Genomic DNA, 27,864 nt, shown 5'->3' on the forward strand with positions numbered 1-27,864 from the left:
CTTGAATTTTTCAACATGCACTTTTCCAGAGGAATTTGATCGGCTTGTTGTCAAATCTTGGCATATTTTTCATGACGACCTCTATACAGTGTTACAAAGCTAGCATACAAGAAATGTCAGACATGTCAAACATGACTGAAATGAAGCCCTAATACTCAGTCCATCAAGAAAACAGTGTCCTCGAGTGCACGAGTGTTGATCTAAACAAATGACTGTCAGCGGCATTGATGCCATGTGGGTTGTATCTAAACTTTGTTCGACATGATGAAAATCCACTTACTAGCTTGGGGCCAATCTTCTTCAAGTCTGCAACGCCGGCCTGAGCGGCGTCATGGGCAATCTCGGACTTCATTATCTGCATGGCCTTGGTGACGCCAGGAACTTTGTAGCAGTTGGCGTACATGATGCTAAGATTTTGGATTGGGAATTGTCAGTCTGTTACTTTACCACAAAACTCCCCCAACCATAGATCCAGAATACTTACGGACGACCCAACCCAACCGCCTTGACGCCCAGAGCCAGCAGCTTGAGCACGTCGCTGCCGTACCTGACGCCGCTGTCGGCCAGGACCTCGACCTGCTCAAAGACCTGCGGCGCGTTCCTCCTGATCTCGTAGGCGATCTCGAGCGGGGACGGCGAGTACTCGAGCTGACGACCGCCGTGGTTCGACAGATAGATGCCCTCGACGCCCTTCTCCACAGCCATCAACGCGTCCTCGACGGTCGTGATGCCCTTGAGAATGATGGGCAGCTTCGTCCTCGCCCGCATCTCGTCGAGCAGCTCCCACGTCAGCGCCGACGTGACCGCGTTGGCGTTTGTGGTGTCGTAGCGCGCCGCCCGGTGCCGCGTCGAATCTCCCGGCGCATCAATCGTCCACACGATGGCCTTGGACCCGGCCTTCTCGGCGCGCGAGATGATGTCCCACGTCACTGAGAGGTTGTTGTTGGTGTAGAGCTGCTGGAAGATGACCTGAGGGCCGTTGAGGGTGCCGTTGGTTGCCTTGGCCGCCGCGATGTCCTCGATGGACTTGGACGCGTACATGGACGGGATGTACAAGATGTCCTCCGCGGCGGCCGCCTCGACGATGTTGAGCTCGCCCTTTTCCGAGTCGCAGTATGCGCCCCTCGCCGCCGGGGCGACGAAGAAGGGCGCGCTGAACTCGTGGCCCAGGATGGTGGTGCGCATGGTCTCGTTGACGCGCGTGACGTCGCTCAGCTGCCGCGGCCGGAACCGCACCTTGCCCCAGATCTCGAGGTTGTTGCGGTAGCTCCACTCGCCGGCCGCCGCGACCCGGTAGAAGGAGTACTGCTGCGCCGTCAGGGTGTTGCGGGCGGCAAAGTCAAAGTCTGGCAGGGCGCGCATGTCCTGGAGCCGGGGCTGCGTTCCCGTCGTCCAGTTGCTGCCCATCAGGAAGGTCTCGAGGCCCGTGTCGGGCTCGTTGAGCCAGGGTCGCTCCGCTGAGGCGGCGACTGCCAGGAGGGCGACGGCAAAAGTGCACTTCATTTTGGGCAGATCAGATGACAATGGATAGCTAGCGAATACTCAACGGCTGAGACCGGAAGGGCTAGGAGCGGTGTGCAGTCAGGGGCTGAAGGGGAAAGCCTCTACATGATCACACTTTGATGGGTGAGAGTGGTGCGACATTTATAGTCAATCTCTTGTTTGATTCATACGACAAATGGAAAACAGTTCCGACTGTATTCCGGAGAAACTGGGAAGTGGTATTCAGAATGGAGATGAGTTGATAACATAACATTGATGTTAAGCTCATCTACAGACCCCATTTGTAATCTCCCACCACCTTGTAAGTCGTGGGGAATTTGTCTTGGCTCAAGACAACACCTGCTTGTTGTGGTTGTTTGCGGCCGAAGTACCCACTACAGGATCCATTATCCCCCAACCATTGCCGGTACGTGAATACGCCGTCTTTGCTAGGGGGCACCCAGTGTTACAATTATGGTCGCCAATCTTGGAGCTTTTACTACAAAAAAAAAAAAAAAAAAAAGAAAGATTTAGCGGACCCACCGGGATTCAAGATGTTGGTCAATATCAAGATCTGATAAGAGGAGGTTAAGCAACCCCATCCTAATATTTTCCGATCTGATTACCGGTCAAGGCAGCCATGCATAACCAATTCCAGGAATACTTGAAAAAAAAAGATGAGCTTTGAAAAACTGCTCCGCGATTTCATGTGACACTCGAACCACAGATCCCGCTGTTCCCAACGACCTTCCAGCCCGCCGTGATGTCGCCGCTTCCGTCGAGGACTTGTCCATAGACGGACCTGCCCCCGCCGCACTTTGACCGGGGATCGGCGACGGATGAGCACTTCTCTGTGAGTGCGGTCAACGAATAAAGAGGATTACGCAGTGAAACTGCTAGAATGCCCACGAGACTTTTATGGTTTTATGTTTTGGAACGTCCCTGGACTGCTGAATGAGATCGAATGATCCGTAATATCATGCAAGCTTCTTTGGAAAGAGAGTGGTGCGCTAGTTGGTTCATGCAACAAAGAGATACGTAAAAATGGCAAGGTACCTTGGGGTTGACGTCCATATTCTATGAGATACCAAGGTAGAGCGGCTGCCATGCCGTACTCAAGAGTGTGAGATGCGCGTAGGCGTAAAGTGCTTATAGATCCGGTAAATTCAACTCCGGTTGCATTACAAGAGCTGTTGCAAGATGATTTACGGGCTTTCAACTCTTTGTTTGAAAACAATGTTTCGATTGTTTCGAGATTTCCGTTAGAAAGGAGCCTTTTCCGGTCATGTCTTTCGTTTGTAAGAGTATTATTATAAAGTTTTCGGTCGCAATTTTCAAATATCTCTTAACTTTTCGCTTTACAAATTTTGCAGGTTGCGAAGATTTTTTATTTTATTGTTTTGAAGGGACTGCCGTAGCGTTGCTGTTTAAAACAGGACCCCTTGTCAAGCAGACACTTTCAGACTTTCAGTAGCCGGTAGACACTATTGCCCCTACACAATGAATATCCGCACAAAGTGGTGAATAGCTATAAAAGTAGATCGATTCAAGACAGATAACATGTAACTCAACCAACAATATGTCCCCAGCCGGCCCGTAAGCAGGTACAGGAAGTTGCACTAGTCTGAGGGCTCATCCCTGAACCGCGCGATCCACAATCAAGCCGTGGCTCAATTCGTGGCTGTGTTTGTACCTGCGGGTCCACACAAAAATCACTTAGAACGGGCGCGATCTTTTCGGCCGATTTGATTGGCCGAAAAGCCATGTGGCTGAAAGGTACATGGAGCGCCCGGTCCACCATTGCGAAGCAAGGGTGGTCTAGTCTGAGCACTGAGACTAAGCGCCCGGTCCACCCTGCAACGCAGGGGGGTCTAGTCTAAACACTGAAACTAGATCGTAACAAATTACTCCGTGCTCGGAAAGAATTCGCCTCTAAAATCATACTTTGCGGCCTTGCTTCCTTTCACTTTAACGGTACAATCGTGCCTAATTTCTATATCTGCGATAAGTTTCTTCTCGTGAAATATACTCTGAGTGTCCCCAGGGGAACATCGCCCAAGATATATTTCTGATTTATCAGGTAAGATAAGATATGCTCTGCACTTCGACCAAGCCACCACATTGCAAACCTGAAAGGCGAACAGGATCGCGGTTGTCAGGGTCTTGTTGGGTTGCATGTTGGGATGTTGGTTTTGGAGGTGGAACAGAACCGCTGGCCAGGGGCTCTTGTAGGGGCTCGGCGTGATATAAAGAGTTTTTGGTATAAGAGTTAAAAATAATGGAAGGATGTTGAAAACAAACCACCTTTGCGAGGGTAAAAGAGAGACGAGGTGTAGAATAATAAATTAATGAGCAAAAAAGCCAGAGGCACGAGCATTCAGCTTGGGCATATATACACTCTAGTCTGCTCAGAACGCTAAAATAAATCGAACTTCTAATTTGCTGAAAAATGCTGCATGCCGTATGTACCAAGAACAATGTAGCTTGCCGCGACTCGAAAAAAGTGGAAACATATTTAGCTGGCCGGGATAAGCTTTCATTGGCCTCCCATGCATACTTAGGTATGTACCTATTTGTGGTCCTCAACACCACCAAGCATCCGTCGGCTATTCCGAACTGCCATATTTTCATGCAAGTAAAAGATGTTGGAGCGTATACTGTGTACTGGCGAGCAAATGAAAGTAACTTTAATAACGATCCTAACCTATTCAACTTCACTGGCTTGGCTAATTCAAATTGGTGGCGTAACCTATAAGTTGAATGACTTGGAGAATACGCCATGCTCTGGGTTTTTTTTGGCTATAAAATAAACAATATTTAATGTAATGAGAAGGGAATTGTGCCTACAATTATTGCTTATTTCAAGGTATTTAATCGAGTTTCATACCTTTCGAATTTAATTTGGGTTTAATTTTGAGGGTACAGTCTTGATAACGTGTATATAAGCTCTGGGCACTATAAATTTAAATTGTGTATTACTTTATATATACCCATTTGACGTAAATAGGGTGCAAATGCATGTAAATGGGATCTACCTTAGATAATTCGATACATCATAGTTCTTTATCTGTTTCTTTTTTTAATGTAAATTAAAAATAAATTTTTATCCGCTTTTAAAATGAGTAGTTTTCAAAGAGTATCACGTAATATCTGACCTTTCTAATGCTACGGCCATGATAGAAACCGTTTCTAATTTCAAAGAAAATAAATCTTGATATAACAATATGCGTGCATAGTAAACTTTGCTATTTTTAATTTCAAGTTTGTTTTTACATTTACCAATTCTCAAACCATGACTCAAAATGTAACTAATTCAGTCATTTCTTTTACTTCTTAGTCAGGTCAAGTCGAGTAGCAATTTTGGTGACTTGGTCTAAGCCAGCCGTTTTATCAACCCTGGACGTAGCATTGCAAATGAACCCCCGATATCCAAGCAAGAGTAGAGCTTCTTACCACACTAAGTTTCAACCAATAAGCTAGACCAATCCACCAAATATGGTATTTTCCAACTGACGCTGACTCTACTGCAGCAACTACTTTTCTTCTCATACTAAAATGGCTAAGCCTCAGCCATGGGAACCCATCAAGTTGTATGCGATGCGGTAATTTAGCTTAGGTTGTTGTGGTAATATTTGCTACAAGGCCACAGCACCGCGACCCAACTAACCTGAAAGCCAAGAAACTCGATCTCCATCTCGAATTTACATTTCTGGGCACTAAAGTGACACCTGTGATTTTCCCCGACGGGCTGCATGGTTGTGACGCAATACCAACAACATACCTCGCTTCGACAAAGGCGTCAGATATCATAACTGAAACTACAGAGTGCTCGTTATGGTAGCGGCGGCGTGATTATCACCATCAATATAGCCTTTGAGTTTGTCCGGGCCCCCCAATTAAAACTCACCATAGCCATATTGATGCAGATGCTCCGCATCGTTCTGGACATTGGACTTTTTCCACCGGCTATTTTGGAAGACGTTCCCGCGGACCGTACCTTTGAGCGAGAGCCATGGTTCATGTTGTTTGAAAACCAATTCATTCGCTTCTACAGGACCGAGAGCTGATGACGCTACTGCATAGATGAGCTGTTAATTTAGGCATGCCATGGCTCCTCAAGTATCCCCCTTTCAGCTGGCAAATTGCTACTATCGACGCAAGTGACCTATTGATCTTTTTGATGGCTTCCATGGTAAAATCTTTATATATTTGCGACTGCGTCGCAGTAAAACCTGGGACTCCTGTGTTTCTAGATTTTGTTGACAGCGATCACTCGATAAATTCTGCTAATTGCTCACCGTGACCATTCATTTCACTGCAATCAGCGTCACTGGCAAGACAGTGCTGCAATCATAGGGCCATGCATCTAACGACCAAACCATGGGCAGTGGTGGCATTCATGGGCGGTGCAGTCTTGGCACAGAGCCAGAGCATGTGGGGGCGATGTACGATTCCAGTGAAGACGCTTCAACATCTCGAGGACATTGACTGACGCGCATGCCGCAGGTGGTGGGAGCGGGTATGAAGGCCCGAGGCAATGCCCACGCACTGCTATCTGCTATTCTGCCAAGTATACACCAAGAATTTCTTCGGTACTTACTAATTTCGAGATCACGGCTAACCCCAATCCTAAAAAAGCCCATGGTACTCCCAGTGCCAGCCGATCGAGTCCGGCATAGGACAGCCAGGGAATCCCATAGTAATCACCACCACGGTCCAGACGACCATCACCGTGGTCCCCGGCCCCAGGCCGACGGTGATCACAACTCGCTTCACCTACCTGACGCCCTCACCAACCCTCACACCAGATCCGCAGTTTACCGTCATCGACGGCATCACCTACAGCATCATCCGCCCGCGTACCAGCTCCGCGCCGCCGCAGTTCACCGTCATCAACGGCGTGACGTACAGCGTGATCCGTCCTCTTGCCGCTGATCCCACTGGAGCCCCGGTGCTGGAGGCTCGCCTACCCCATCTTGACAACCCCGATCGTAACATTCCCCGCGCACCAGCAGCAGCAGCAGCAGCCAACCCAATCATGCCACGAGCACCAACCCCAACCATCCTCGCAGAAGGGCAGTACTGGATTCGGGCGGTAGCACCGCCCAACTACCACAAGTACCTGCAAACCAACCCCACCAACGTGGCCGGGCAGGCGATCCTGGGTGCCGCGGGCACAGCGGGCCAGTTCTCGATCCAGGACGGGCAGCTGGTGGAGGCGACGGACTCGGGCTCGCCGGCCTTGTATCTACACGTCGAGAGGCCCGCGGTGCTTACCGACCCGCCGCAGCGGGCGCTGGCGACGTGGTTCAACACGACCAAGAACGACTTTGGGGCGTTTGCGTGGCAGGGAGACTCGCTGATCTGGACAACGACCGAGGTCAAGAGGCAAAACGCCGCGGCGTGGCTGGTGTGCAGGGACCAGGGCTTGTTTGTCAACACGGGCGCGTATGCGTACCAGACGCCGGCTGGGTGTGTGGACCAAACTGTGAGTCTTTTCTTTCACTTTTCCTTTTGGCGTTTAGAAGGTGCGTGTGCTTTCGCGCTTGACGGGGACTGACTTGAGCTGGTTTTTACCTGAACCTAGATTCACTACTACAACGACAAGACTGCCAACCACCTAGTCGAGAGATTTCTAGTATGAATCGTGCAGTTATGTTACTCAAGGGGGAGTGGGGGTTGAAGGTTTGAAGTGACATTGTCCACAGACATTATCTCAGGGTTTGTGACTTGGGATGAGCCCGCCTTGTCGAAATTTGAAAAGAAAGGGGGGGGGGGCATCAGCAATACTTCACCTTTATTACCGTATTACCGTAAGAGACTTGAATGCGCCCACAAGCGAAAAGCGCTATTGACGTAATTGATGAAACTTTCTGTAAATCCAAGACTTCTTCTTCAGAGTAACCTAATGCTAACAACACGGCCTTCTTGGAACGAAGAGTGTCAAACAACGCACCGCCTTCGGCCACTACAACGACAGCTGTCCGCTCATTGAATCTGCTTATAGGGGTGCCACGTGTCTCGCTTTACCCATGAGATTACATACGGCCGGCACAGACTCAAACTTCATGATATTCCTTGGCTTTGCCTCTGCCTCTGCCTCTGGCTGTGGCTGTGGCAAGGGATCAACTTCTAACCTAGTCGCACATTGAGAGTCATTTGCAACATCCCTGAGAGAAACTTTATATTTGACTCCGGCAACCTTGATCTTGCCTGTGCCCCCAAATTTAATGCATCTAACGCTTGACATTAAGTTAGTGTCATCTGTGACTCCAACCAGGCACCCATTGTATTTGATGGCGTTGCCAGACTTTGTGGGGGGCGGCTCGGGGCCAGATCCGGAGACGGTCGGGACGGAGGGAAGTGGGATATGGACCGTGGCGGCGGCAGATTGGATGACGACCAAGGCGGCGGCGAAATAGGCCGTTGAGAGTTGCATGGTACTAAAATAAATAATATGGCAGTAAATTAGAGTTATGTAATAGCAGAAATATGTATTCGAGATAAATAATAAAGGAAAGGATAAAGGAAGCAAACGAGTAACAAAGAGGAATCGCGAATCTTGCCAAGTAAATGCACGACCAAGTTGAGACGGACTCTGGTAAAAGGCCGAGGTACCCAGCGGAAGTGCAACGCATTTTATGTATTTTGTAAATAGAGCTATTTATAAAGGAGTACTCCGGTCGGCCGGGGCCCTAAATGGGCAAAAAGATAATTGTGGAATAGCTGGCCGGTCAATGCTCTAAAAGAAATACCATTTACAATGTATATCTAAACCTGGGATGACGATGTCCCAAACGGTGCGCATCAGACTGCAGCAATCTGTGGTGTCGCTCCCCACGCTCTCTCTTCCCGTTCTCCCAGTGCAGATACGCCGTGAGGATGCAGGTTAGGACAAGGGCCAAGCACAGAGCTCCCAAGGCGATTACGTGACCGAGAATATAGCGCGGACTTGGATATCAGGAAGATGTTAGCACCTCTTGAAACTAGCCCGGAATAGCTGGGGTGGGGGCTCAACATAAAGCTTAGAGTTTTGAACCCCCCCCCCCCCCCCCCCCCCCCCCCCCCCCCCCCCCCCCGGCAAGGGGACAACCTACGCATGATCACTGAGATAGATAAAAGTCCCAATGAAAGCCGAGCAGTTTGCGAGCGAGATGATGACGCCCACGCCGGTGGCCCTCACGTAGTGCGGTGCGAGGTTGTTTGAGCACCAGCCCATCATCAGCGCCGAGCACTGAAAGACGCCGAGCCCGATGAAGAAGGTACCGGCGTACTTGACCGGGTTCCGCTCCGACGCCAGCAGCATGGCGTAGCCGATGATGCCCAGCACCGTGCCGCCGGCTATGAAGGGGCCGCGGACCTTGAAGCGGTCGGACAGGTAGGAGCAGATGATTACCGAGACGAAGCCCGTCATGTTGGGGGGCGTAGTGAGGAGCTGCGCCATCGTGGACGTGTAGCCCATTCCGTATATTATGGTCGGGAGGAAGAGGGAGAAGCTCTGAGGGTCGGGGTGTGGTTGATCAGTCGTGGAGACCATATATCACGTTACACAGACAAGAGCTAAAGGGAGCAGTGAACGGTGGTACGAAGAGGGGCTTACATATAATGGCACCAGGAGAAAAAACCACAGCAGCGACAAAAGGTATGTCTGCGGTGCCAAGAGCGCCATCTTGACCCAGTACCAGTTGAACTTTTCGTCATCTACATCGATGGAGCTCGACCCGCTAGCATCTTCTCGCATGCGACGAAGGGCGTGCTCTCTCTCCTCCGGGGTCAAGAAGCGGGAATCTCCCGGCGTGTTTGGCATAAAGAAGAAGCAGAGGATCCCAAATACGACCGTCATGGCTCCCTCGACTGCGAAGTGACACTCTCTGTTAGTTTTGGCCGCAGGATTATACACAAGTGAACCCTTGAGGCTGACAGCCGAACAGCAAGGTAGAAAAACGAAGATAAAGATTACTGAAAAATATCCACGGCCAGTTGTTGTATCCACCATGCGATATCTGTCCCAGCCCCGAGGCCAACAGTCCACCAAAGGCTCCCGACAGCGGGGCAGCCGAGTAGAACAGCCCGCACCGCAGGACCATTTGGTGTCGACGGTAGAACATGGCGAGGTAGATGATGACGCCGCCGAGGATGCCACCCTCGAACAGTCCCAACAGCATACGGCACACCACCAGGGCCGAAAAGGTCTTGACGAAGCCCATGCACGTGCACACGACTCCCCACACCGTGATGAGGGCGGGTAGGTAGATGCCGGCCTTGACCCGCTTGATGATCCAGTTGCTGGGCACGTCGACGGCGATGTAGGTGGCGTAGAAGACAAGCAGGGCCACGTTGAAGCCCGTCCCGGTCTGTATGTCGAGGTCGCGGCGGAGGCCGGCTATGGCGGCGTTGCCGATGTTGCTGCGGTCGATGAAGGAGAAGAGCCTAGGAGGGAAAGGTGTTGGCGGGTTGCGGTTGGATGTGTGGCATAGTTGGGGATGCAGCTCAGACTTACCATATCCCGAATAGAAATGGGAGGATATGCAAGTCGAACTTGCGATCGAGACGTTTGTCGATAACGGGATCAAGCTCGGGATGTTCCCCGGCGGCTTGTTTCTCGACATTCACGCCCTTGGCCGAGTCATTATCAGGGACAGTGGTCGAAGAAGCCACTTTATAAGGTTCTCTTGGAGCTGATGCCATTGTTCAACTGAGCACTCGATGTGCTGCTGATTAGCCTTCGATATCGCAGCTAAAACCGATCCGAGTACGGTAGGAGACACTGTAAGCTATCACCAACTCAAGCTGGTATTCACGAAACATCTTCATCGTCTTGACAGAGCAGCGGGACAACATGGTCAGAGCGGCAACAATCCTCTTCTCGGACCCTTTGCCAAGCCTCCGGCAGAGAGAGTCTTGATGCGGGGTAAAGGCCAGCTCCATTGTGCAAGACTGGGTTTGATGTAGCAATTAGGTGGCCATGGTGAAGGCGATGAAGTGGTTCAGCCAACCAGAGTATGATGGTCGTGGAGAACCTGTAGCATTACTCTGCCGGCTGCTAAAGACGGATTTGTTTCCCTTCCGCATCACCCGAAGGTATTTTGGGTTCTTGGCAACTCGGAGATGGCATGCGGCATGCAGTATGCCATTGAAAGAGAATAAAAATGTGATGCCAGTTCAAGCGAAAATTGACCAGGGTTTCTGTCTATTGTAAGCCTGGAGCACCTACAGGCTAGATACGACCATACCTCGCTCAGCTGGGCTTGAGCCTCAGTGTGACAGAAGAAGTGGAGCAGACCAAGGTATCTCGCTAAGTTATTGAAGGTTGGTTAAGGTTATTCGAGTAGTTTGTTTAAGCTCTAGTCTAGACCACTGTGCATTTAGGAACAAGGTGTAGACTTTCAGATACGATTTTTATGTCAATTTCAGGTATTAAAGGTTAGGATCATCTCATTTACACGAGCCACTCACTGGTCTTCTTGGCGACGTCTTACTTGTTACTTTCGTTAGGTAAGATGAGCCAAATTCAGTGGCTTTGGAAGCGTACCGTGTCAAATACAAGTCGATGTTAATACCGATGAAAATCTACCGTAGAGGCTGCTCTGCTGTATTCATCATTCCTCGATGACATCGCAAATGTGCAAGCCTGATCCAATGATTGCCACATACAAATAAATGCAGGTAGGTACTATTTTGGTCAACAACCGCAGGCTGTTAGGTACCTAAGGTAGGTAGGTACCTACCTAGTTGTTGGACCGATCATCGTGGTGGGGCACAGGCCGCGCTTCATAATCGAGTGGAGACCTTGATCAACGGCGCAATTGAGTGCTGCCCGCCTTGCATAGAAAGCTTCGATGCATTGGAGTGGCCTGAGGAGTGGTTCAAATACAGAAAAATGACGAGAGAAAAATGCTGTATTCTTGTGCCTGATTATCATTCTTTCGTCAAGAATGATGCGTTTTGTTTGGCTTCCTTCCGCAAGCAAGAGCAGCATGCAGTGGTACACGGCGTGGGGTTCGACATGTATAGCAGACGTCATGGATTTTCAGATACAGCTTCGAAATGACAGTACATGACATCACACAGCGAAATGGAAAACAGACAGAGAGGAGGGAGAAGAAAGATAACAGTCGGACCTGCAATTTTCTTGCCGGTCTGGTTGGCATAAAAAAGAGCCGAGTTCAAGCTAACGGTACAAAGAAAATGCAAAGAATCTCAATTGCACGAATCCCAAATTCCTTTGCACCAATTCGAAGAACACTCATCACACCATCACTTGCAACTCGACATATCCACGATCCAATTCGCATCACAGCACGAAAAATATCGACATCACAACCAACCAGAAAAATGTCTGCACAAGGTGGAAAGGACGGCCAGTTCCAGCCGGTCAAGGATGCCCAGCAGCAGAACCTGCCAGGGTATGTCATTCAGATGCCATTCATCCCATGATGGACGGGGTGTTGGGTGAGCAGAAAGTGAGGACGACATGACAAATGCTAACAAACCGTCCAATCCCCCATAGACTTGAGAAGGACATGAAGCCCACCAGCGAGTCGACCAAGCTCGAGGGCAAGGACCAGTTCTACGAGTACCGCGCAGCAAACAAGCTCGAGGGCGCAAAGGCCTTCATCACAGGTGGAGAGTATGTCCCATTCCACCCAATCCATCAGCGATTGTCAGCGATCGACATGGCCCAGTAAACTGACAAACAACAACCCATTGCAGCTCCGGAATCGGTCGTTCAACTGCAATTCTTTTTGCCCGTGAGGGTGCTGATGTTACCATCGCCTTCCTGCCCGAGGAGCAGGAGGATGCCGAGGAGACCAAGAAGTTGGTGGAGAAGGAGGGACGAGAGTGCCTTCTCTTCCCCGGCGACCTGAGGAACAACGAGACGTGCCAGAAGGCCGTCCAAGCTCACGTCGACAAGTAAGCTCCCCAATGCTTATGGCATTTATTCCTATTTCAGGAACGCAGGCTTGTACCACCGTCCCAGAAGACAAGCTAACATGATGAAACCCAACAAAAACAGGTTCAAGAAGATCGATGTCCTGGTCAACAACGCCTCGAAACAAATCATGTGCAAGAACCTCGAAGACATCAACCTTGACGACGTGCAGAGTACCTTCCAGTCCAACATCGTGGCCATGTTCGCCATCACCAAGTTCGCCCTGCCGCACATGGAAAAGGGCGGCAGCATCATCAACACCACGTCGACTGTCGCCTTCCGCGGCACGGCATCCATGGTCGACTACGCCGCCACCAAGGGCGCCATCGTCTCCTTCACGCGGTCGCTGGCCCAGCAGCTCATGCCCAAGGGTATCCGTGTCAATGCGGTGGCCCCCGGTCCCGTCCACACCCCGCTGCAGCCGGCTAGCCGGCCCGCCGAGCAGATGGAGGGCTTCGGACAGCAGAGCGGCCTGGGCAGGGTTGGACAGCCCAGCGAGATCGCGCCGAGCTTTGTTTTCTTAGCAAGCAAGGATGCCACGCTCTACCACGGACAGGTTCTGCACGCGTACCCTCTGGGAGACTGAGGGAAAAGTGTTTTTTTCGAAGATGGGAGATCTGAAGGTTGGCACCCGGAAAGAGGCGTGTCGTGCCAAATAAAGTGTAAACAAACTTACCTTCTCGTGCGGGAGATCTTAATTTAACAAAAAAAAAAAAAAAGCCTCAAGATCAAACAATGGTCAAAGAAGAAGTCTAAATTTCATTGCTGATTTTGGTGACCGAGCATGAGTGCCATTAGACCTAGAAGCTGACTCGGTGCTATACTAGCGTCGCCGTGGTTAATACTTGCAAACTTAGCAGTCTCGCTAATGCAAATCCTAGGCTAAGCTTTCTCCGGTGGAACCTCGGTGAATATTGAGCTTTTAAATCCCATGGGTGGTATTTCGGTCACGGCAAGTTGACCAAGTGTTAGTCCTAGATCTAGCATCTGGTCGTTGGCCCTTGGCAATAAGCGACAACAGCTTGACTCCCTTCAATCTGTGAGCGATTGATTGGCCTGTCCGCAAACATGATCATCAACATTTAAAAAAAAAAAAAAAAAAAAAATACAGGTAGTAAACAAACTAAGCTTTAATTGGAGGAAATAAGGTATCATTATTAAATTATTTTGTGCGCCATTACCCTTTTTAGTTCTAGTCTAGTCCATATTCTTCCTCATGTTGCCCAAAGTTTACTGGTCGTATTTGCCGGCATACAGAATCTCACCAGGCTGGCCGTTGACGTGGTCCCAGAGCGACCGGGTCTCGAGCTCCAAGTCCCTCTTGAGCAGGCTGACGTCGACGCCCGTCTCCTTGGCCTGGTCCTCCTTGGCCAGCTTGACGTGCAAGAAGACGGCGGCGCGCTTGCCCGAGTAGAGCGCGTGCGGCACGTTTGTGCTGTTGTCCGAGTTGGCGTCGCCGACGGCGTAGATGCCGGGAACGTTGGTCAGGTAGCCCTTGGACGCGTCGACGGCCAGCTTGCTGCCCCACAGCTGCACGCCCGCCTGCTGGCCGATGGTGCTGCGCTGCTCCTCGGGGTACGACAGCAGGAACCCGGCGCGCTGGACGGGGTCGCCCTGGGTGAACTCGACCGAGAACAGGTCGTTCTCGGGCGCCGTGGGGAGCGACGGGTCGTGGGCCGGCTCGCCGCCGTCCTTGAGCCGCGTGATGCGCGCGATGGTCCGGTTCTCGATCCGCACCTTGTGCAGGTCCAGGTACGTCTGGAACTTGGGGTTCTTGGCCTCGGTCTTGGCGCGATTTTCGGGCGTGTCGGTGCCGTTGGCGAAGCCGATCAGGTCCGTGTTGAGCGTCAGGATCTCACGTGCGCTCGAGGGTATGTCGGAGAACTCCTTGCACAGGATGCCGAGAGGCTGGTCTGCGTGTTCGTGGCCGTCGCACCAGGGGCACTGTGGTTGTGGGTATTCGGTCAGTTAACGTTGTTTAAATGTCGTCTGGTGAACTGTCATTTGTCTTGGGAGAGGAAGAGAAAAAAAAAAAGAAAAAAAAAGAAAAAAAAAAAACATACCCAGTACAAGCCCTTGCCCCAGTTCTCCCAGATGCCAGGAGTGGTGGGCAGATCGTCTTTCAGACCAGTTGCAAGAACGATCTTGCGTGCGCGGACAGTGATGACTGCTTTGTCGAAGCCGGTGCTAGTGACGGTAAAGTGTTGCTGGTCGTCGCCATCAATCTTGGTCACGGTTCCGTTGGTGAAAGTGACGGTGTTGTAGGCCGAGATCTGCTTCCGGGCCGAGTAACGGTACCACGCCGGGGTGACGCCTGGAAAGGAAGACAAAAAAGGCGAGTCAGATCCTGTCGAGAAACAGACAGGTCGGGTTGGAAGATTTTCAAAACATACCATCAAAGCCGAGGACATCGTGCATGTGCCTCGTAGGCGCGTTGCGGTACTCTCCAGAGTCGATGACGAGGGCGTTGCGGCGCACACGACCCAGGGCGCTGGCGACCGAGAGTCCTGCCGGCCCTCCTCCGACGATGATGGCATCGTACACAAATGTCTCGTTTATGGGCAGGGCAAGCACCGAGCTTGACACCGCCGAGAGCAGGAGAGAGCAAAGGCTGAGCTTCATGATGGGCAAAAATTAAATGACGAATATAAACAACCAACAATTAACGAGGGACTGGTTGGGGCACACCGTGGGGGGCTAAGGAGAGCTGGAGCTGGAGCTGGAGCTGGGACAAACCCGACAAAACCGCCGTTGAGAGAGAGTCGCGGGACCGTTTATAAACATTTTCTTCCCTGCCGGTAGTGTTCCGCCTGCCAAGCGCAACGGGAACTAAGAGTGCGTGCCGGCGCGTATGGATGGTGCAATGGCTTAGCAATACCTGGATGCTTCTAAAATCAGGCCGGTGGAGTGTCGATCCTCATGACAACGCTAGAAGCTCGTCATGCGTTTGCTCAAGGAGCTCCCATGTGAAATCCGGTGGGGTCATGCAAATCTTGGGATCGCCTTGCTTTCGTACCTATACGAAATACAAAGTACGTAAGAAGTAGGTAGGTACCTTGCAAAGGGTATAGCTGACAGGGTTGGGATAAATGGATTGATGTCCGTACCGGACGAAACCCTGAGCAGTCACCCTGTCAACTTCCCGGCATTCTCCTGTTCCCTACCCCCCTAATTTTGCGAAATGGAGGTCTAAAGTCTAGACCCCTCCCGTTAGGCGCAGCGGGAGAAGGTGTCATGTCAAGGTAGCATCTGATGGGGGACTTGTCAAGTTTGCGTGGGTTGTAAATGATCCATCCGACCCTCCCTTGTACCGTGGTATGCTCATTGCCGACTCAACATCCTAGTGGCCAATGACGCGATCGTCGTCTGCGTTGCCTTTTTCCAAATTAAGTATAAAACACAACGTTGGGGGCCCATCCGATTTAGATTTGTCGGTCAAAGCATGTCGAAAAATACACCAAGAATCGGAACTGAGCGAGCAGCTTGTCCCTGTTATTAATGTTTGTGATATATTGATGTTCCTCGAGGATTGTTTGTGTACTTTGCTTTAGGTAGTGTGGCTGGCTCTAGGTAGTAGTACTTCGTTTTGTTTCGTTCGTCCCAACTTCTTGCAGTCAAATTGGGGCCAAGAAATCGCAAAGGCGGACGGACACCCTGGTGGTTGATCGGCCGAGTTAGGACGGTCAATTGGGGGCCACTATACCCGAAAAGAGAAGATCCCAAAGACGGAGAAGGCGCTAAATCGGCGAGAGGTATCCCATGAGACGAACCAATGTATTTGTGAAGCGTAATTAAGGCTAGCTAACGCGTCATGCCGGCTAGACCTAGTCCCAGATTGGTGACCGATCACAGAGCTCTAGGCAAGCAGTGGGGTTAAATAGCTCAATGCTCGCAGAAACTATAAGTCCGATGGTGCCATGCTGAATCGACATTTTTCTCAAAAGCACTGCGTATCTCCATCACCTTGAGCCTGTGCTCTTTGGCCTCCTCTTCTCCCATAGGTAAAGCCTCCAGCTTCAGATGCTCCATGATCATGGCGACTATCTCAGGTGGAAGCTGGCTGAAGCCCCCGTTGCCCTTTCCATTGCCGCTGCTGTGTCGCTTGAGCACTTTGAGCACGTCTGAAGGCAACTTGGCCACCATTTCTGGGCTCCCGAGCACTGATTCAAGCCACCAGTCCAGGCGCTGTGGAGGCACCATGCCAGTGTTTATGATGCGGATGGTGGGGTCCACGAGCCAGAGAGCAATGAAACGTCGGTGCCCAGGTTTGGTTGAGTCTTGGAGACGAAACGCTGGAACGCGATGCTGGAAGACATTGGGAAAGGTGAGGAGACGACCTTGGCGGGTCTCGACCGTGCCGTAGTTCTGACGACGGGGAGTTAGCAGTATGGACGGGGTGTTTTTGGCCGGGTTTTGATAGGACCATAGTACCTGTAAGCCCGGCGCGTTGCCCTGGCCAAGCTGAGTACCATACGCCCATTGCATCCAATGATATGCATCTTGCCCGATCTTGAGGTCCTCGTTCATATATACAGCATTGGTTGACATGCGAAATTCGAGGCAGCTCTCAGTTACATTCTCACTGTCGAGGTAGTACAGAGCGGTTCCGACGATGCGTTCGTTCATCTGGCCCTCGACCTAGTACGCTAAAGGTTAGGATAAACTCCAGAACAGGAGCATTACCGAGATCAGCTTACATGCCAGGCTCCGCCGGTAAACTCGGGGTTTTCCGGAGTCAGCTTTATAGATGCCATCTTCACAATGACCTGGAGGCCCGAGTCTTTGTACTTCTCCACCAGCCTGGTACCAATTTTTGACTCGTAGTCCACGGAACTGAACTCTGGATCTGGGAAGATGGGGTTGCGGATATTTTCCCACATTGCGCGCAGCCTCTCCTCTTTCTCATCTTCATCCTCTTCCTCTTCACTCTCTTCGATATCTTCGCTCTCTTCGCCGTCTTGATCGTTTTCCGACCTGTTATGGGTGATGTTGGGCTTCTTCAAGTTTGCGGGCTTATTTTCCATGTCACCCATGGCTTCAAAAGCGACTGACCATATTCCGGGATCTACATTGTCGCTGCAATCAGTTAGTCACTGGTTCGAGATGTTGCTCTCGAGGGAGCATCATGACACAAGTTGACGTTCCCCGCTTGACTTACTCGACACCTTCAAACGGCAGCCGCATATCCAGCCTTCCGGGACCAGTCTTCTTTCCAGGACCGGCATTGACTGCTAAGCACTGGTCCCACAGCGGTAAAGCTTTCGTGGCAAGCTTCTCAATTGCCCTGTAGATCTCAGGATACCTGGTTGGGTGGAGGTTGTTGATATAACTGGTAAACTTGAGACTGCCGTCTTCTTGGAAACGCATGTTACTGGGAAGCCACTGGTACTGATACGACCAGAACGGGGAAGAGTCGCCGCTAAATGTGTAGGCAGGGCCACTGAGTCTACCGTATACCCAAGGGGGACCGTTCTCCGTCGTCGGCGGTTGAGCTTGCTCGGGAATGATATTCCCCTTGCCGGCCCAGGTTTTCACAGCATCCTCAACTCCAACCCGCTCCTCGTCGAGAACCCTCGTTCGTCCATACACGAGAAGATACAGGGATGGATGGATCAGGTCTAGCACCTTCTGGTCTGAGCCTGGGTGCCAGTCTGGATTTGCGGCCTGATCTCCTTCCAGGCGGTCAAACGCCTTTTTGAGCTCGGCTTGGAGATCTGGGGACACAAGTGAGTCGGACTTGGCGACGGATGCAAAGGCATCCAGCGTGGGGATGACGCCGGTTTTCTCGAAATACTTGGCTTTATATCGGAGCTCTTGGATGCACTTTTTGAAGACAGATTAGCACTGATCATTTAACTAGACGACCATGAATGGCATGGCGAGGTACATGATCAAAAGACACAAAGCTTACGCAATCAAAAGTTGCCTCATTCATAATACCTTTAGGCGGCTTATCGTGCGGAACACCCAAAGAAGGCGCTGGAACCTCGATCCCATCCCTATACATTTTCATCTTGGCAAGAGATTTGTTCCTCGTCGCCAGATCCCAGAATTCCGAGTCCGGAATCTCCAAGGCCTCCCGGCGCCAATTGGTAACAATTTCCTCGTTCCAGACCTTGCGGTGCCATTCGGGCTTATCGGTCAATCGGTCCATGACAGACATCATGGCCACCTCGCGGACCTGGATCATGCCAGAGTCGCAGCCTACATTGTCTTCATGGATACCGAGAGGATACGTCCCTACGTATCGATAGCCCCTTTTACCTTCGGGGAAATACCTGAGGGGCAGACCAAAACCCGGATAGCCTGCAGCGGGCTTGGTTGAGGAAGCCATGGTAAACGCTGGAGATAGCTGGCGACGATGTACGGGAACGATTGAGCGCTTTCAAAAGATTGTGAGAATTCTGTCTGGTTGTTGCTTCCCACATGAGCGGAGGGACCTGGTGAGAAGGAAGGAAATCATTGTTTAGTCGCTGGTGTCGGTTCATCTCCTCTTATCAAGCTCAATCTATTGCCTGGTTGTATACCGCCATGCCGTTGAACTCCATCATACCAGACCCGTGCAGGGGCATATCTGCAGGCTCTTCGACTTCAGCCTTACCAAAGTGGAATCAGGTAATTTGCGACATGGAGACAAATGAATGGCTCTAAAGCGACGTTGATTCCAGTAGTACAGTTTGATCAGGGCGGGAACCCCTAATTCTAGGCAGCGGAGGTGGGGTTGGACAGGCACCAGTGCACGGGCCATAGTGCCTGTCTGGGACGCGCCTATGACCGTCGTCGCGAGTTTTCCTTGGCGTAGAATCAATTTGCTTGGTGAGCTGAAATGAACTGCTTGGATCTGCTGTATTGTATGTCCGAGCCGAGCTCCATGGTTTGGTGACTAATGATTTCGCTTCGGTCAGCATGCGTGGTTGGAAATTTGGCGCGCATTAGTCCCGAATCGCGAGCTTATCTTCTCCGCAAAGCCAAGTCTCGCGCTTGGCTGATGCAGTAGACACTCCTCACTGGATTAAAAACGCCAATTGGTAAGCCGGGCTTTCGGTCTTGCTTAGCTCTTTCGCTTGCTGGCGGACCAGAAACGCGCAGGATAGTATCCAAATCTCATTGAATCCTACCAAGATCGGATCCCAACGACATGATGAGGCCGACTACTAAAAGCGCGCCATCGGCCGCACAAATCCATGGCCACATTACCCAAGAATCACTATCATCATAATCCTGCAACGTCAAAATTCCCACTCATAGACACCAAGTCAATCAACAATTCCATAATCATCAGTATCATCAGCATCATCCGTCAACGATGGACTCCACACCAACAGACCAGCTCACGCTGCACCGCGGCTTCCCAGCAGACAATAAACATGTCTGGTCGCCATTCGTCGTCAAGGTCGAGGCCCGTTTCCGCTTTGCCGACTTCAAATATCGACTCGCATCCGGCGGGCCCCTGCAGGCGCCCAAGGGCAAGATTCCCTACGTCGAGCTCGCCGACGGCGCCACGCTCGGCGACTCGTCCCTGCTTATCGCCGAGCTCGTGCGGCGGGGCGCGCTTCCGGACCTGAACGCGGATCTCGGGCCCGAGCAGAGGAGCCACGACCTGGCGTTGCGGGCGCTGCTGGAGGAGAAGCTGTATTTTCTCAATGTGAGTTACGGGTTGCGCCGCCACGTTTTGTTTTCCTGCGGTGCAGTTGCTTGTTCTTTGTTGATACTGACTACTTTCCCATTCGTGGGGTGAATCAGGGCTGGGAGAAATGGACGGCAAACTACTACGTCCAGCGTGACCACATCCTGTGGACGCTCCCATGGCCTGTGCGTAACCTCGTCGGGCTGATGGCGTACCGCGGCCAGATTGCTACGCTAAAAGGTCAGGGGACGGGCCGGTACTCGGAGGAGGAGATTAACGTACTGCGCGGGGAGATCCTGGAGACCGTCGCTGCTCTGTTGGAGGTCTCCAAAGCGAAGCGATCAGATGGTGCAGCTCATGGGCCAGATGCCGTCTTTTGGGCACTTGGCGGGGAGCAACCGACAGAGGCAGATACGACGCTTTTTGGTTTCGTGGCTGCTATTATGGTTTGCGCATCGTAAGTTTTCACAGCGGGGTGTTTTGTGCCACATATACAAGCAACAATCAAGTTCATTTCTAATCCCTATTCACAGTGGCCCGACTGCGCGTACCATGGTTCGGAGACATCCGGTTATTATCGACTACGCCAGCAGGATACACGACAAATACTTTCCAGACTACGAGAAATGGAGCAACGAGAACTAAATTTTCTGACTCAATTACATTTTAGTTGGTAACATATAGAAATACAAAAAGAGTCGAGGACAGCAGGCTTGGCAGGAGACATCCACCTCGAGGGTTTGGTGTTCACCGGACGAGAAGAGTATAATGATCGGTCTAGGCCAACAAAGCACAGAACTGCCCCTCGCAGTCATGTCATCTAGAAGTTTGGAATTCACTGCACGATTTCTGTTTACTGCGTAGTACAATGTATATTGTCGGTCTGGTGACTTGGCTAAGGTTGGCCTACAATGTTCTCGCCCGTGATGAGTTGAGAAATTGGATTAATATACTGTGCTACACAGCTCACATATAGTGCCGCTGCACCGTTTTTGTCCAACAATGTACTGTTTCTTTCACTGTCAGCCTAACGACCCAAACGCGGGGAAAACTCAGCAGTCTCGTGGAACACAACCAATCGCCAACGCGTCGATCATATTAGATGACGTTTGAGCAGCATCATCCTTTTATTGATTTGAGTCAATGTGTATCGTCGGCATTCTTCTTTGGGATTTCATGTGGCAAAGGGTTTGTTTGTAAGGACGTTTCGGGTATATATTCAGGGCAGAGGAGGCAGTCGAGCTGGGATGGATTCATTCACTTCTCTATGCCATTCAAGCAAATCTTCGAGCCATTACAGGAAGTTAGCTTTAAAGACATACCAAGAGAGATTCGAAGAAATCAAGCAACTAAATATGCCTGAGCACCACGAACATCCACCGTCTGGCGTCACCGACACGGCGGCCGACAGCGCGCACGAATTCATCGAGGGCGCAGAGGAGCAGGAACACAAGGTAAATCTTGCACTCTATACTTCCCCATCAATACCAGCTTCTATCTTATACTTGCCCGGGCAGAGCAGCTGACCCAATACACTCAACCTGTTGCACATCCATGCACCAAAGGCTCATCCTGAAGCTCAGCTCGACCGTGGCATGCATCAAGAGACCGCTGAGTCCGGAAGCAAGGGGCTAGGGGCAACTGAAAATGAAGAAAGCCACTCCAAGTCCAAGATGGAGTCGATCAAGGAGGCGCTGCATCTCAAAAAGGACGACAAATGATTGGTAACTATGTTGCTGGCCGCGTGGTTAGGATTTGAAGGGTGTTGATGGAATTTACCGAGGAAACCGTGTGTTGTGGAAAGGTTGTGTTTACTTCCGGGCCCAAGTGTATGATCAAGTTGCTGTTGACATATCAATTTATCTAATCCAACAAGTAATCCGATCACACGATCAAGTTCTTCAGTGTTACGTAGGGAAATTCTATGCAAAAAGAGCCAGCTGGTACAGACAAACTTTTGCGTCGCTCTGTACTTTTGAGCACATAGAGCTCGAGATTTGGTAGGATATCACCAAGGGACGGCAAAGAGCATAAGCCTTGATCCTAGTTCTCGACCTAGGACCTAGAATACCTAGTCACCCTGATCGATGGCTATGGCCAAGTGTGCAAAGTATTTTTGGCGGCAAGGATGGACGGCGGCGATGTCCCAATTACTGAACTAGCCCGCAAGCTAAAACGAGAATGTGAGCTGGCAAAAGCACGCTAGCGCGCAGATGTCACATTGGCGCCGTATCTTTACCTTTAGGTTACCCCTGACTGGCACCTTGATAGCAAGCCGGCAATTGACGGTGCCAAGTTGCGGGCTGCACTGCATGTTGGTGAATCTTCCGTCGCTGCTGCATCCGTGCTATTTTATTTTGTCTGACTTCTCTGTCGAAATTTTGGATAAATAATCAGACGTTCCTCTGACATCAGGGAACCTTCACACATACAAGAATATCATGCGCGTTACGCGACACTGTCAAATGCGTGCACGTACAGGTTATCTTTTCTCCATGAATGTGACACGGCTCAGAAATTCTATCGTGATCCTAATGCAAGTCGTAGGGGCAATGGCTTATCGCGTTTCCGATGAGCATATCATTTGAGCAATGGCGCTCTTAAACTTGGGACGGCGCGTGGTTGATTCCATAATGACGTCAACCAACTGTAACTTGGTTTTTTGATGCCTCTCGACTGATAAAGAGCACTGTCGCCGGCCATTAACGAAAAACTTTTTAATAAACATTGACTATCCCATTGCAACATTCGACGCTTTAACCAAGAGTCCTGTATTTCATTCACCCGTTGATACATTAGCAAATAATCGAAATGGGAATGGGCGATTCTGACACCACCAACGGCACTGTCCGTGTCTCAGTACCGGGGGTTCCTGTCACGGTCCAGCGGAAGCCCTTCATCCAGGACGAGCATGAAGACCAGAGGCTGCCCAACGCTGGCACGGCCCGTGTCAACATCGCCGCCTCATATGAACATCCACACGGAACCACCGAGAACGGCTGGGCTAGACGGCACAGTCACCAGACGGTGCTGCAGCAGCACTGTGACTTTTTCGACAGGGACCAAGACGGTGTGATTTGGCCGCAGGACACCTTTGTCGGCTTCTACCGTCTTGGCTTTGGTGTAGCCCTGTCGCTCCTTTCCGTCTTCATCATCCACTCCAACTTTTCCTACCCCACGATTCCATCATGGATTCCGGATCCCTTCTTCAGAATCTACCTCGATCGCATCCACAAGGACAAGCATGGCTCTGATACGGGCACATATGACACCGAGGGACGGTTTGTGCCACAGAAGTTCGAGGATATCTTTGCCAAGTACGCTCCCGGCCAGGACAGCCTCACTTGGAGAGAAATCATGAATGTTTTGCACGGCCAGAGGCTGATTGCAGACCCCATTGGCTGGTTTGGTGCTTTGTTCGAATGTTAGTTTGGCGAATCCTTCCAGAATACCCCCTTGTTCTTTGTCTTGCTGTACTGATCGAAACCAACCCCACAGGGCTTGCAACATACATCCTACTGTGGCCAGAAGATGGGCGTATGAAGAAGGAGGATATCAGGGGTGTCTACGATGGCAGTATCTTCCATACCATCGCTGCTCGTCGAGAGGAAGGGGTCAAGCAAAAGAACACCTAGTTCTAGTCCTCAGATCCGGCCTATGTTAACCTCGCACAGATAATGGCCGGTCATGTCAGCGCATGTTTTGGTGCAAACGAGGTATTGGGAATTTTTACGTCTTTTGTCATACGTACCTAGGTAGGTACCTACCTACCATACCTTAGGGACCTACCTTAGCTTTCCGTATCTTACCCCACTTTAATATTATTGACGGATTATTTTGCTTGCTCTGCAAACGCGAGGTTGGTCGATTGCTTCCCTTGATCCTTGTATGTCCAGCGCGTTCTCGACCGCTCTCTTCACTGTGACGCTCGATCCCGCGCCGTCTGTCATTTCACCGTCACTTTCCCCGAGGGGTTAGCAAACAATATGTTTGTCAATGACGTCAAAACCCCGTCAGCCAAACAGAGGTAGACAAGGTAGGCTCCCGACAGGTTGGCAATGAAGCCGTGACCCCACAAGAAACGCGTCGCAAGGGAGAAGAACGTATATCAAAAAGTCCAGTTCTCTCCTCAGATCAAACTCACAATTCTCACCACCCGATCTCATCATTTCAACTTTCTCACCTGCACGGTACTTACTCCCACCAAGTCACCACAAATCTCCCAACCCTCTTTTTCCCCTTCTCAAGACAAAAACAGCACACAACCCCTACACCACAACCCACAACCCACAACCCACAAACATGCCCAAAACCGGCCGCAACATCTGCGTCACGTCCGTGGACGGACAGACGGGCTACCTGATCGCGGAGCTGATCCTGACCGACGAGACCTTCTCGTCCAAAGCCGACAGCATTATCGGACTCTCGTTCGACGCCAAGTCGGAAAAGGCGGCCGAGCTGGAGTCTCTTGGCGCCGTCATTGTGGAGCACCAGCCCGGCTCGGGCGTCGACGACCTGGTCGCGACGCTCAAGAAGTCCAAGTGCGACACCATCTGCCTTGTGCCGCCCGCCCGCTCCGACAAGCTTGCCATCTGCACCGAGCTCGTCGAGGCCGCCCGCGCCGCCGGCGTCAGCAACGCCCTGCTCATCAGCTCCGCCGGCGCTGACTACGCTGAGCGCGAGACCCAGCCCCGCCTGCGTGAGTTTATTGACATCGAGGCCCTCGTCCTCGACAACAAGGGAGATCCCAACAATGCGTTGGCGCACTCGCCCTGCGTGATCCGGTAAGTGAGATTGCTTCTGTGATTTGGTGGAGTTGTCCATGAGAAGACATGTTGCTTTGTGCAAGAGATGCTGATCCGAGTCCTATCGTCCTAGTGCCGGTTTCTACGCTGAGAACCTCCTCGTGTACGCTCCTCAGGCCTCGACCGAGGGTGTACTCCCGATTCCCATCGGCGAGAACCACAAGTTTGCGCCAGTCGCTCTCGGTGTAAGCTTCCCATAGATCTGAGTCATCTGACTATTCCTGAATGCACATTTTTTGCCCCTGAGACCGGCCATACTAATTTGAGGCGTTGATTTTCAAACAAAAAAGGATGTCGCTCAAGTCGCAGCCCACGTCCTGACCGGCAAGGGCGAGCACGGCTTCGATGACCGCCACCGCGGCCAGATGATGGTGGTCACGGGACCCATGCTCGCCAGCGGCAAGGAGCTCGCGACCGCGGCGAGCAAGGGCGTCGGCTCGCAGCTGCAATTCCAAGACATTCGCCAGTAAGACTCTTGCTGCCCTTTCCCCTCGATGTCCTTCCACAGCTACCCTTTTTTTATCTCTCTTCTCCCATTTTACTCCTTGCCGTCTTTGTGACTGACATCAATTGCGTTCCTGCGCCGCTCAGGCTTGAGGCCAAGGTTGTGCTCCGCAACCAGTCTGAGGCCGACGAGTCGGAGCTCGAGTACATCCTCGAGTACTACAGCCTGGTGCGCGAGGGCAAGACCAACTACATCTCCACCTCGGCCTTCCACTACGTCACCGGCGGCCACCCGACCGAGCTGGACACCATCTTTGAGATGTACGCCGGCGAGCTGAGGCCGCAGAAGAAGCGCCGCACTGGTGCTGCGTCCAAGTAAAAAAAGGAAATACCGAACCGTACGAAAAAAAAAGAAAAATGCAGTCATCTGGGAAAGAGGCAGGGTGTCGGCGTTTAGCACGTTTTACTTATTTCTTTTTCTGATTGTGAACTTTTAACTCGTTTTGACGGCACTTCGCTTTACAGATGTCCCCTCAAGAGTTTACCTTAATGAATGTTTTTTGAGGGGCCAGATACGCTGGCCTGCAGCTCTTGGTCGTCCTGAACTTTTGTCGGGTTTGTCCGCGGGGATCCATGAACAGAACCCCGCCAAGCAGATATCCAGTAGATTAGGTTCAGGGCTTTTGCGCATTTCATCAAGTGTGTACCGGAGCGCGCCGAGACCCATGTCGTCACGGTTACGTCGCATCCAAACAAACACACCCGAGTAAGTAATCGTCAACGATAGCAAACACCTGGATTTTGCAGGTTGAATGGAAAAACATCTTGGCGAGCCCGTAATTACCATATGATTAACCATGTCAATGTCCCGCCAAATGTCACATCGTTTGGTGCAAGGCTATTTTTGCAATGCCAACTCACCCTTACTCGACTCGTTTTCCAGAGCCCGACCTCAAGAGCCAGGGGCGGAGAGAGACAGCATGAACAATCCAGAACCCACATTTTTATTGTTCGCCTTTCCTGCCCAAACCCATCTCCACAGCCAGAGGACTCAGCTGAGATTGGCGAAGCTACCCGTCAGCATCATCCCAGTTCGGATTGGACACGGCTGCCTGCTCTTCGAGCCGTTTTGGCTTGCAAGCCCCGCTGTAATTAGGTTCTCGGCTGTGATGCGGGAGAAGTAGCGGTTGCTGACGGGTGATGAGAACGAGAATGGTTTAGGTTCCTTCCATACCCGCGCCTCCTTCTTTTTTTCCCCTTCATGCCTGAGTTTCCACACGCGGCGCGGAACTAAACAAGACATTCTTGTCCACCAATTAACGGGTATCTTGACATTACTTATGGAGGATAGGCCGGTGACGAACGGGTGATTATGCGAGGATGAGTCGATGTGGTTTGGGTGAGTGGCTATAAAGAACTCAACTGCAACTGGGACCACTCATGTGCAGCTATCCGAGGAACACGGCTTCCCCTTGTAGCTTTGATCCAGACAAAATTTCACGCCGATCTTGGTTTTTTGATACCAATGTACAGTAGGAAGCACAAGATCGTCCCATCTCATGGATAGTAGATAAAATAAATCCTCCTCATTAACGAAATTTCAACGGTATATCTGGACGTAGGTGCCCGGGCATGCAGGGGTTTGGGAAGAGAAGAAGCCGACGGAAGTAAGCCGGGACGTACGTCAAGATTCTAATGGGCAAACTACAAACCACCATTGACATTTTCAGTTTGGGTGGAGAAATATCGATTCGTGACACATGGGAAAGTAACTGATGACCAACCTGGGTTAGTCGATGACCATTACCAATGGGTAGGGCAAGTAGACACATACAGACATCCACATATGTGTGAAAAGTCATGCTCACCCCCGACGAGCTGAGGACCTGGAGCTAGCCAAGTGTCCATCCTCATCTAGCTATTCTTAGCTTCCCAGTAGTGCTTTACTTTGACGGTAATAAATCAGACAAGTATCCCCGCTTTCAATCATGAGCTTATTTCAGCTTCCTGCAGCCCGCGGCCAATCGTGTGGACAAGGATGGAACTCGGCTCCCGGCCCGTTACCGCATTGGGGCCCCGAGTGGCCAGCCTAGGGGTGGCAGTCACATCGGCAATGGGGCTGGCCAAGAACCCCCGAGATCCGACATAGGGTACCTTGAGCAATTTGTGTTACCCTCGCCCCCGTTTGAACTTTTGCAGTTTTTATTTCTTTAGTTGCTGCCTGGGCAAGCCCAAACAACCATGGAGTGTGTTTTTTTTTTGTCCGGCAAATCGGGTGATTGCAGGCGTGCAAATTTGCAACCTTCTTTTTTTTTTTTTTTTTTTTTTTTTTTCCTCTGGTTTCCTTCAGCCACAGTCGAACTAAACCCGAAAGACTGAGTCGACTGTGACGTCAGGTACGACAAGCACTCTTTCATGAAATGGCGTGTGTGTGGCAGCTCTACAGCATTCCTGGGGCGAGCATGAGATTGATATACGGTTCCAAGGTGTGCTTTGAGTACGGATGGAGCTTTTGGCGATATTTTATGGCTTGCGTCCACGTTTCCTCACAATGACAGCAATACCAGCAAAGG

General features: G+C 51.2%; 10 protein-coding genes across 10 annotated transcripts; 6 read left to right on the top strand and 4 right to left on the bottom strand.

Moving 5' to 3' along the window:
* Positions 1-155: 155 nt before the first annotated feature.
* Positions 156-1,503, bottom strand: PgNI_12203 (uncharacterized protein; the record flags this gene model as incomplete). Its single annotated transcript, XM_031132158.1, has 3 exons — positions 156-200; positions 281-407; positions 485-1,503. The coding sequence occupies 3 exons, from the start codon at positions 1,501-1,503 to the stop codon at positions 156-158; spliced, it is 1,191 nt and encodes a 396-aa protein (XP_030977204.1).
* A 4,255-nt stretch (positions 1,504-5,758) lies between these two features.
* Positions 5,759-7,284, top strand: PgNI_12204 (uncharacterized protein). Its single transcript, XM_031132159.1, has 4 exons — positions 5,759-5,927; positions 5,989-6,052; positions 6,121-6,970; positions 7,070-7,284. The coding sequence occupies exons 1-4, from the start codon at positions 5,843-5,845 to the stop codon at positions 7,124-7,126; spliced, it is 1,056 nt and encodes a 351-aa protein (XP_030977208.1). The 5' UTR covers positions 5,759-5,842; the 3' UTR covers positions 7,127-7,284.
* A 902-nt stretch (positions 7,285-8,186) lies between these two features.
* PgNI_12205 (uncharacterized protein) lies at positions 8,187-10,249 on the bottom strand. The gene is made up of 5 exons (XM_031132160.1): positions 9,983-10,249; positions 9,443-9,912; positions 9,083-9,336; positions 8,580-8,980; positions 8,187-8,433 (listed from the first exon to the last, which is right to left on the bottom strand). The coding sequence occupies exons 1-5, from the start codon at positions 10,168-10,170 to the stop codon at positions 8,241-8,243; spliced, it is 1,506 nt and encodes a 501-aa protein (XP_030977209.1). The 5' UTR covers positions 10,171-10,249; the 3' UTR covers positions 8,187-8,240.
* Positions 10,250-11,569: 1,320 nt separating this feature from the next.
* On the top strand, positions 11,570-13,067 carry PgNI_12206 (uncharacterized protein). Its single transcript, XM_031132161.1, has 4 exons — positions 11,570-11,888; positions 11,993-12,112; positions 12,196-12,396; positions 12,500-13,067. Exons 1-4 carry the CDS (start codon positions 11,671-11,673, stop codon positions 12,999-13,001), a joined length of 1,041 nt encoding a protein of 346 aa, XP_030977206.1. The 5' UTR covers positions 11,570-11,670; the 3' UTR covers positions 13,002-13,067.
* Positions 13,068-13,595: 528 nt separating this feature from the next.
* Positions 13,596-15,101, bottom strand: PgNI_12207 (uncharacterized protein). The gene is made up of 3 exons (XM_031132162.1): positions 14,809-15,101; positions 14,479-14,729; positions 13,596-14,359 (listed from the first exon to the last, which is right to left on the bottom strand). The coding sequence occupies exons 1-3, from the start codon at positions 15,035-15,037 to the stop codon at positions 13,646-13,648; spliced, it is 1,194 nt and encodes a 397-aa protein (XP_030977207.1). The 5' UTR covers positions 15,038-15,101; the 3' UTR covers positions 13,596-13,645.
* A 1,110-nt stretch (positions 15,102-16,211) lies between these two features.
* On the bottom strand, positions 16,212-18,749 carry PgNI_12208 (uncharacterized protein; the record flags this gene model as incomplete). The annotated part of the gene is made up of 5 exons (XM_031132163.1): positions 16,212-16,780; positions 16,847-17,053; positions 17,113-17,491; positions 17,574-18,238; positions 18,327-18,749. 5 exons carry the CDS (start codon positions 18,747-18,749, stop codon positions 16,298-16,300), a joined length of 2,157 nt encoding a protein of 718 aa, XP_030977210.1. The 3' UTR covers positions 16,212-16,297.
* A 575-nt stretch (positions 18,750-19,324) lies between these two features.
* Positions 19,325-20,931, top strand: PgNI_12209 (uncharacterized protein). The gene is made up of 3 exons (XM_031132164.1): positions 19,325-20,060; positions 20,159-20,499; positions 20,576-20,931. Exons 1-3 carry the CDS (start codon positions 19,722-19,724, stop codon positions 20,685-20,687), a joined length of 792 nt encoding a protein of 263 aa, XP_030977211.1. The 5' UTR covers positions 19,325-19,721; the 3' UTR covers positions 20,688-20,931.
* A 305-nt stretch (positions 20,932-21,236) lies between these two features.
* On the top strand, positions 21,237-21,929 carry PgNI_12210 (uncharacterized protein). Its single transcript, XM_031132165.1, has 2 exons — positions 21,237-21,496; positions 21,608-21,929. The coding sequence occupies exons 1-2, from the start codon at positions 21,290-21,292 to the stop codon at positions 21,761-21,763; spliced, it is 363 nt and encodes a 120-aa protein (XP_030977385.1). The 5' UTR covers positions 21,237-21,289; the 3' UTR covers positions 21,764-21,929.
* A 924-nt stretch (positions 21,930-22,853) lies between these two features.
* PgNI_12211 (uncharacterized protein) lies at positions 22,854-23,677 on the top strand (the record flags this gene model as incomplete). The annotated part of the gene is made up of 2 exons (XM_031132166.1): positions 22,854-23,466; positions 23,541-23,677. The coding sequence occupies 2 exons, from the start codon at positions 22,854-22,856 to the stop codon at positions 23,675-23,677; spliced, it is 750 nt and encodes a 249-aa protein (XP_030977333.1).
* Positions 23,678-24,344: 667 nt separating this feature from the next.
* PgNI_12212 (uncharacterized protein) lies at positions 24,345-25,670 on the top strand (the record flags this gene model as incomplete). The annotated part of the gene is made up of 4 exons (XM_031132167.1): positions 24,345-24,826; positions 24,921-25,032; positions 25,138-25,313; positions 25,439-25,670. The coding sequence occupies 4 exons, from the start codon at positions 24,345-24,347 to the stop codon at positions 25,668-25,670; spliced, it is 1,002 nt and encodes a 333-aa protein (XP_030977387.1).
* Positions 25,671-27,864: the final 2,194 nt, after the last annotated feature.

The sequence above is a fragment of the Pyricularia grisea genome, assembly GCF_004355905.1.
Source record: "Pyricularia grisea strain NI907 chromosome Unknown Pyricularia_grisea_NI907_Scaffold_8, whole genome shotgun sequence".
NCBI classification, from domain to species: Eukaryota; Fungi; Ascomycota; class Sordariomycetes; order Magnaporthales; family Pyriculariaceae; genus Pyricularia; species Pyricularia grisea.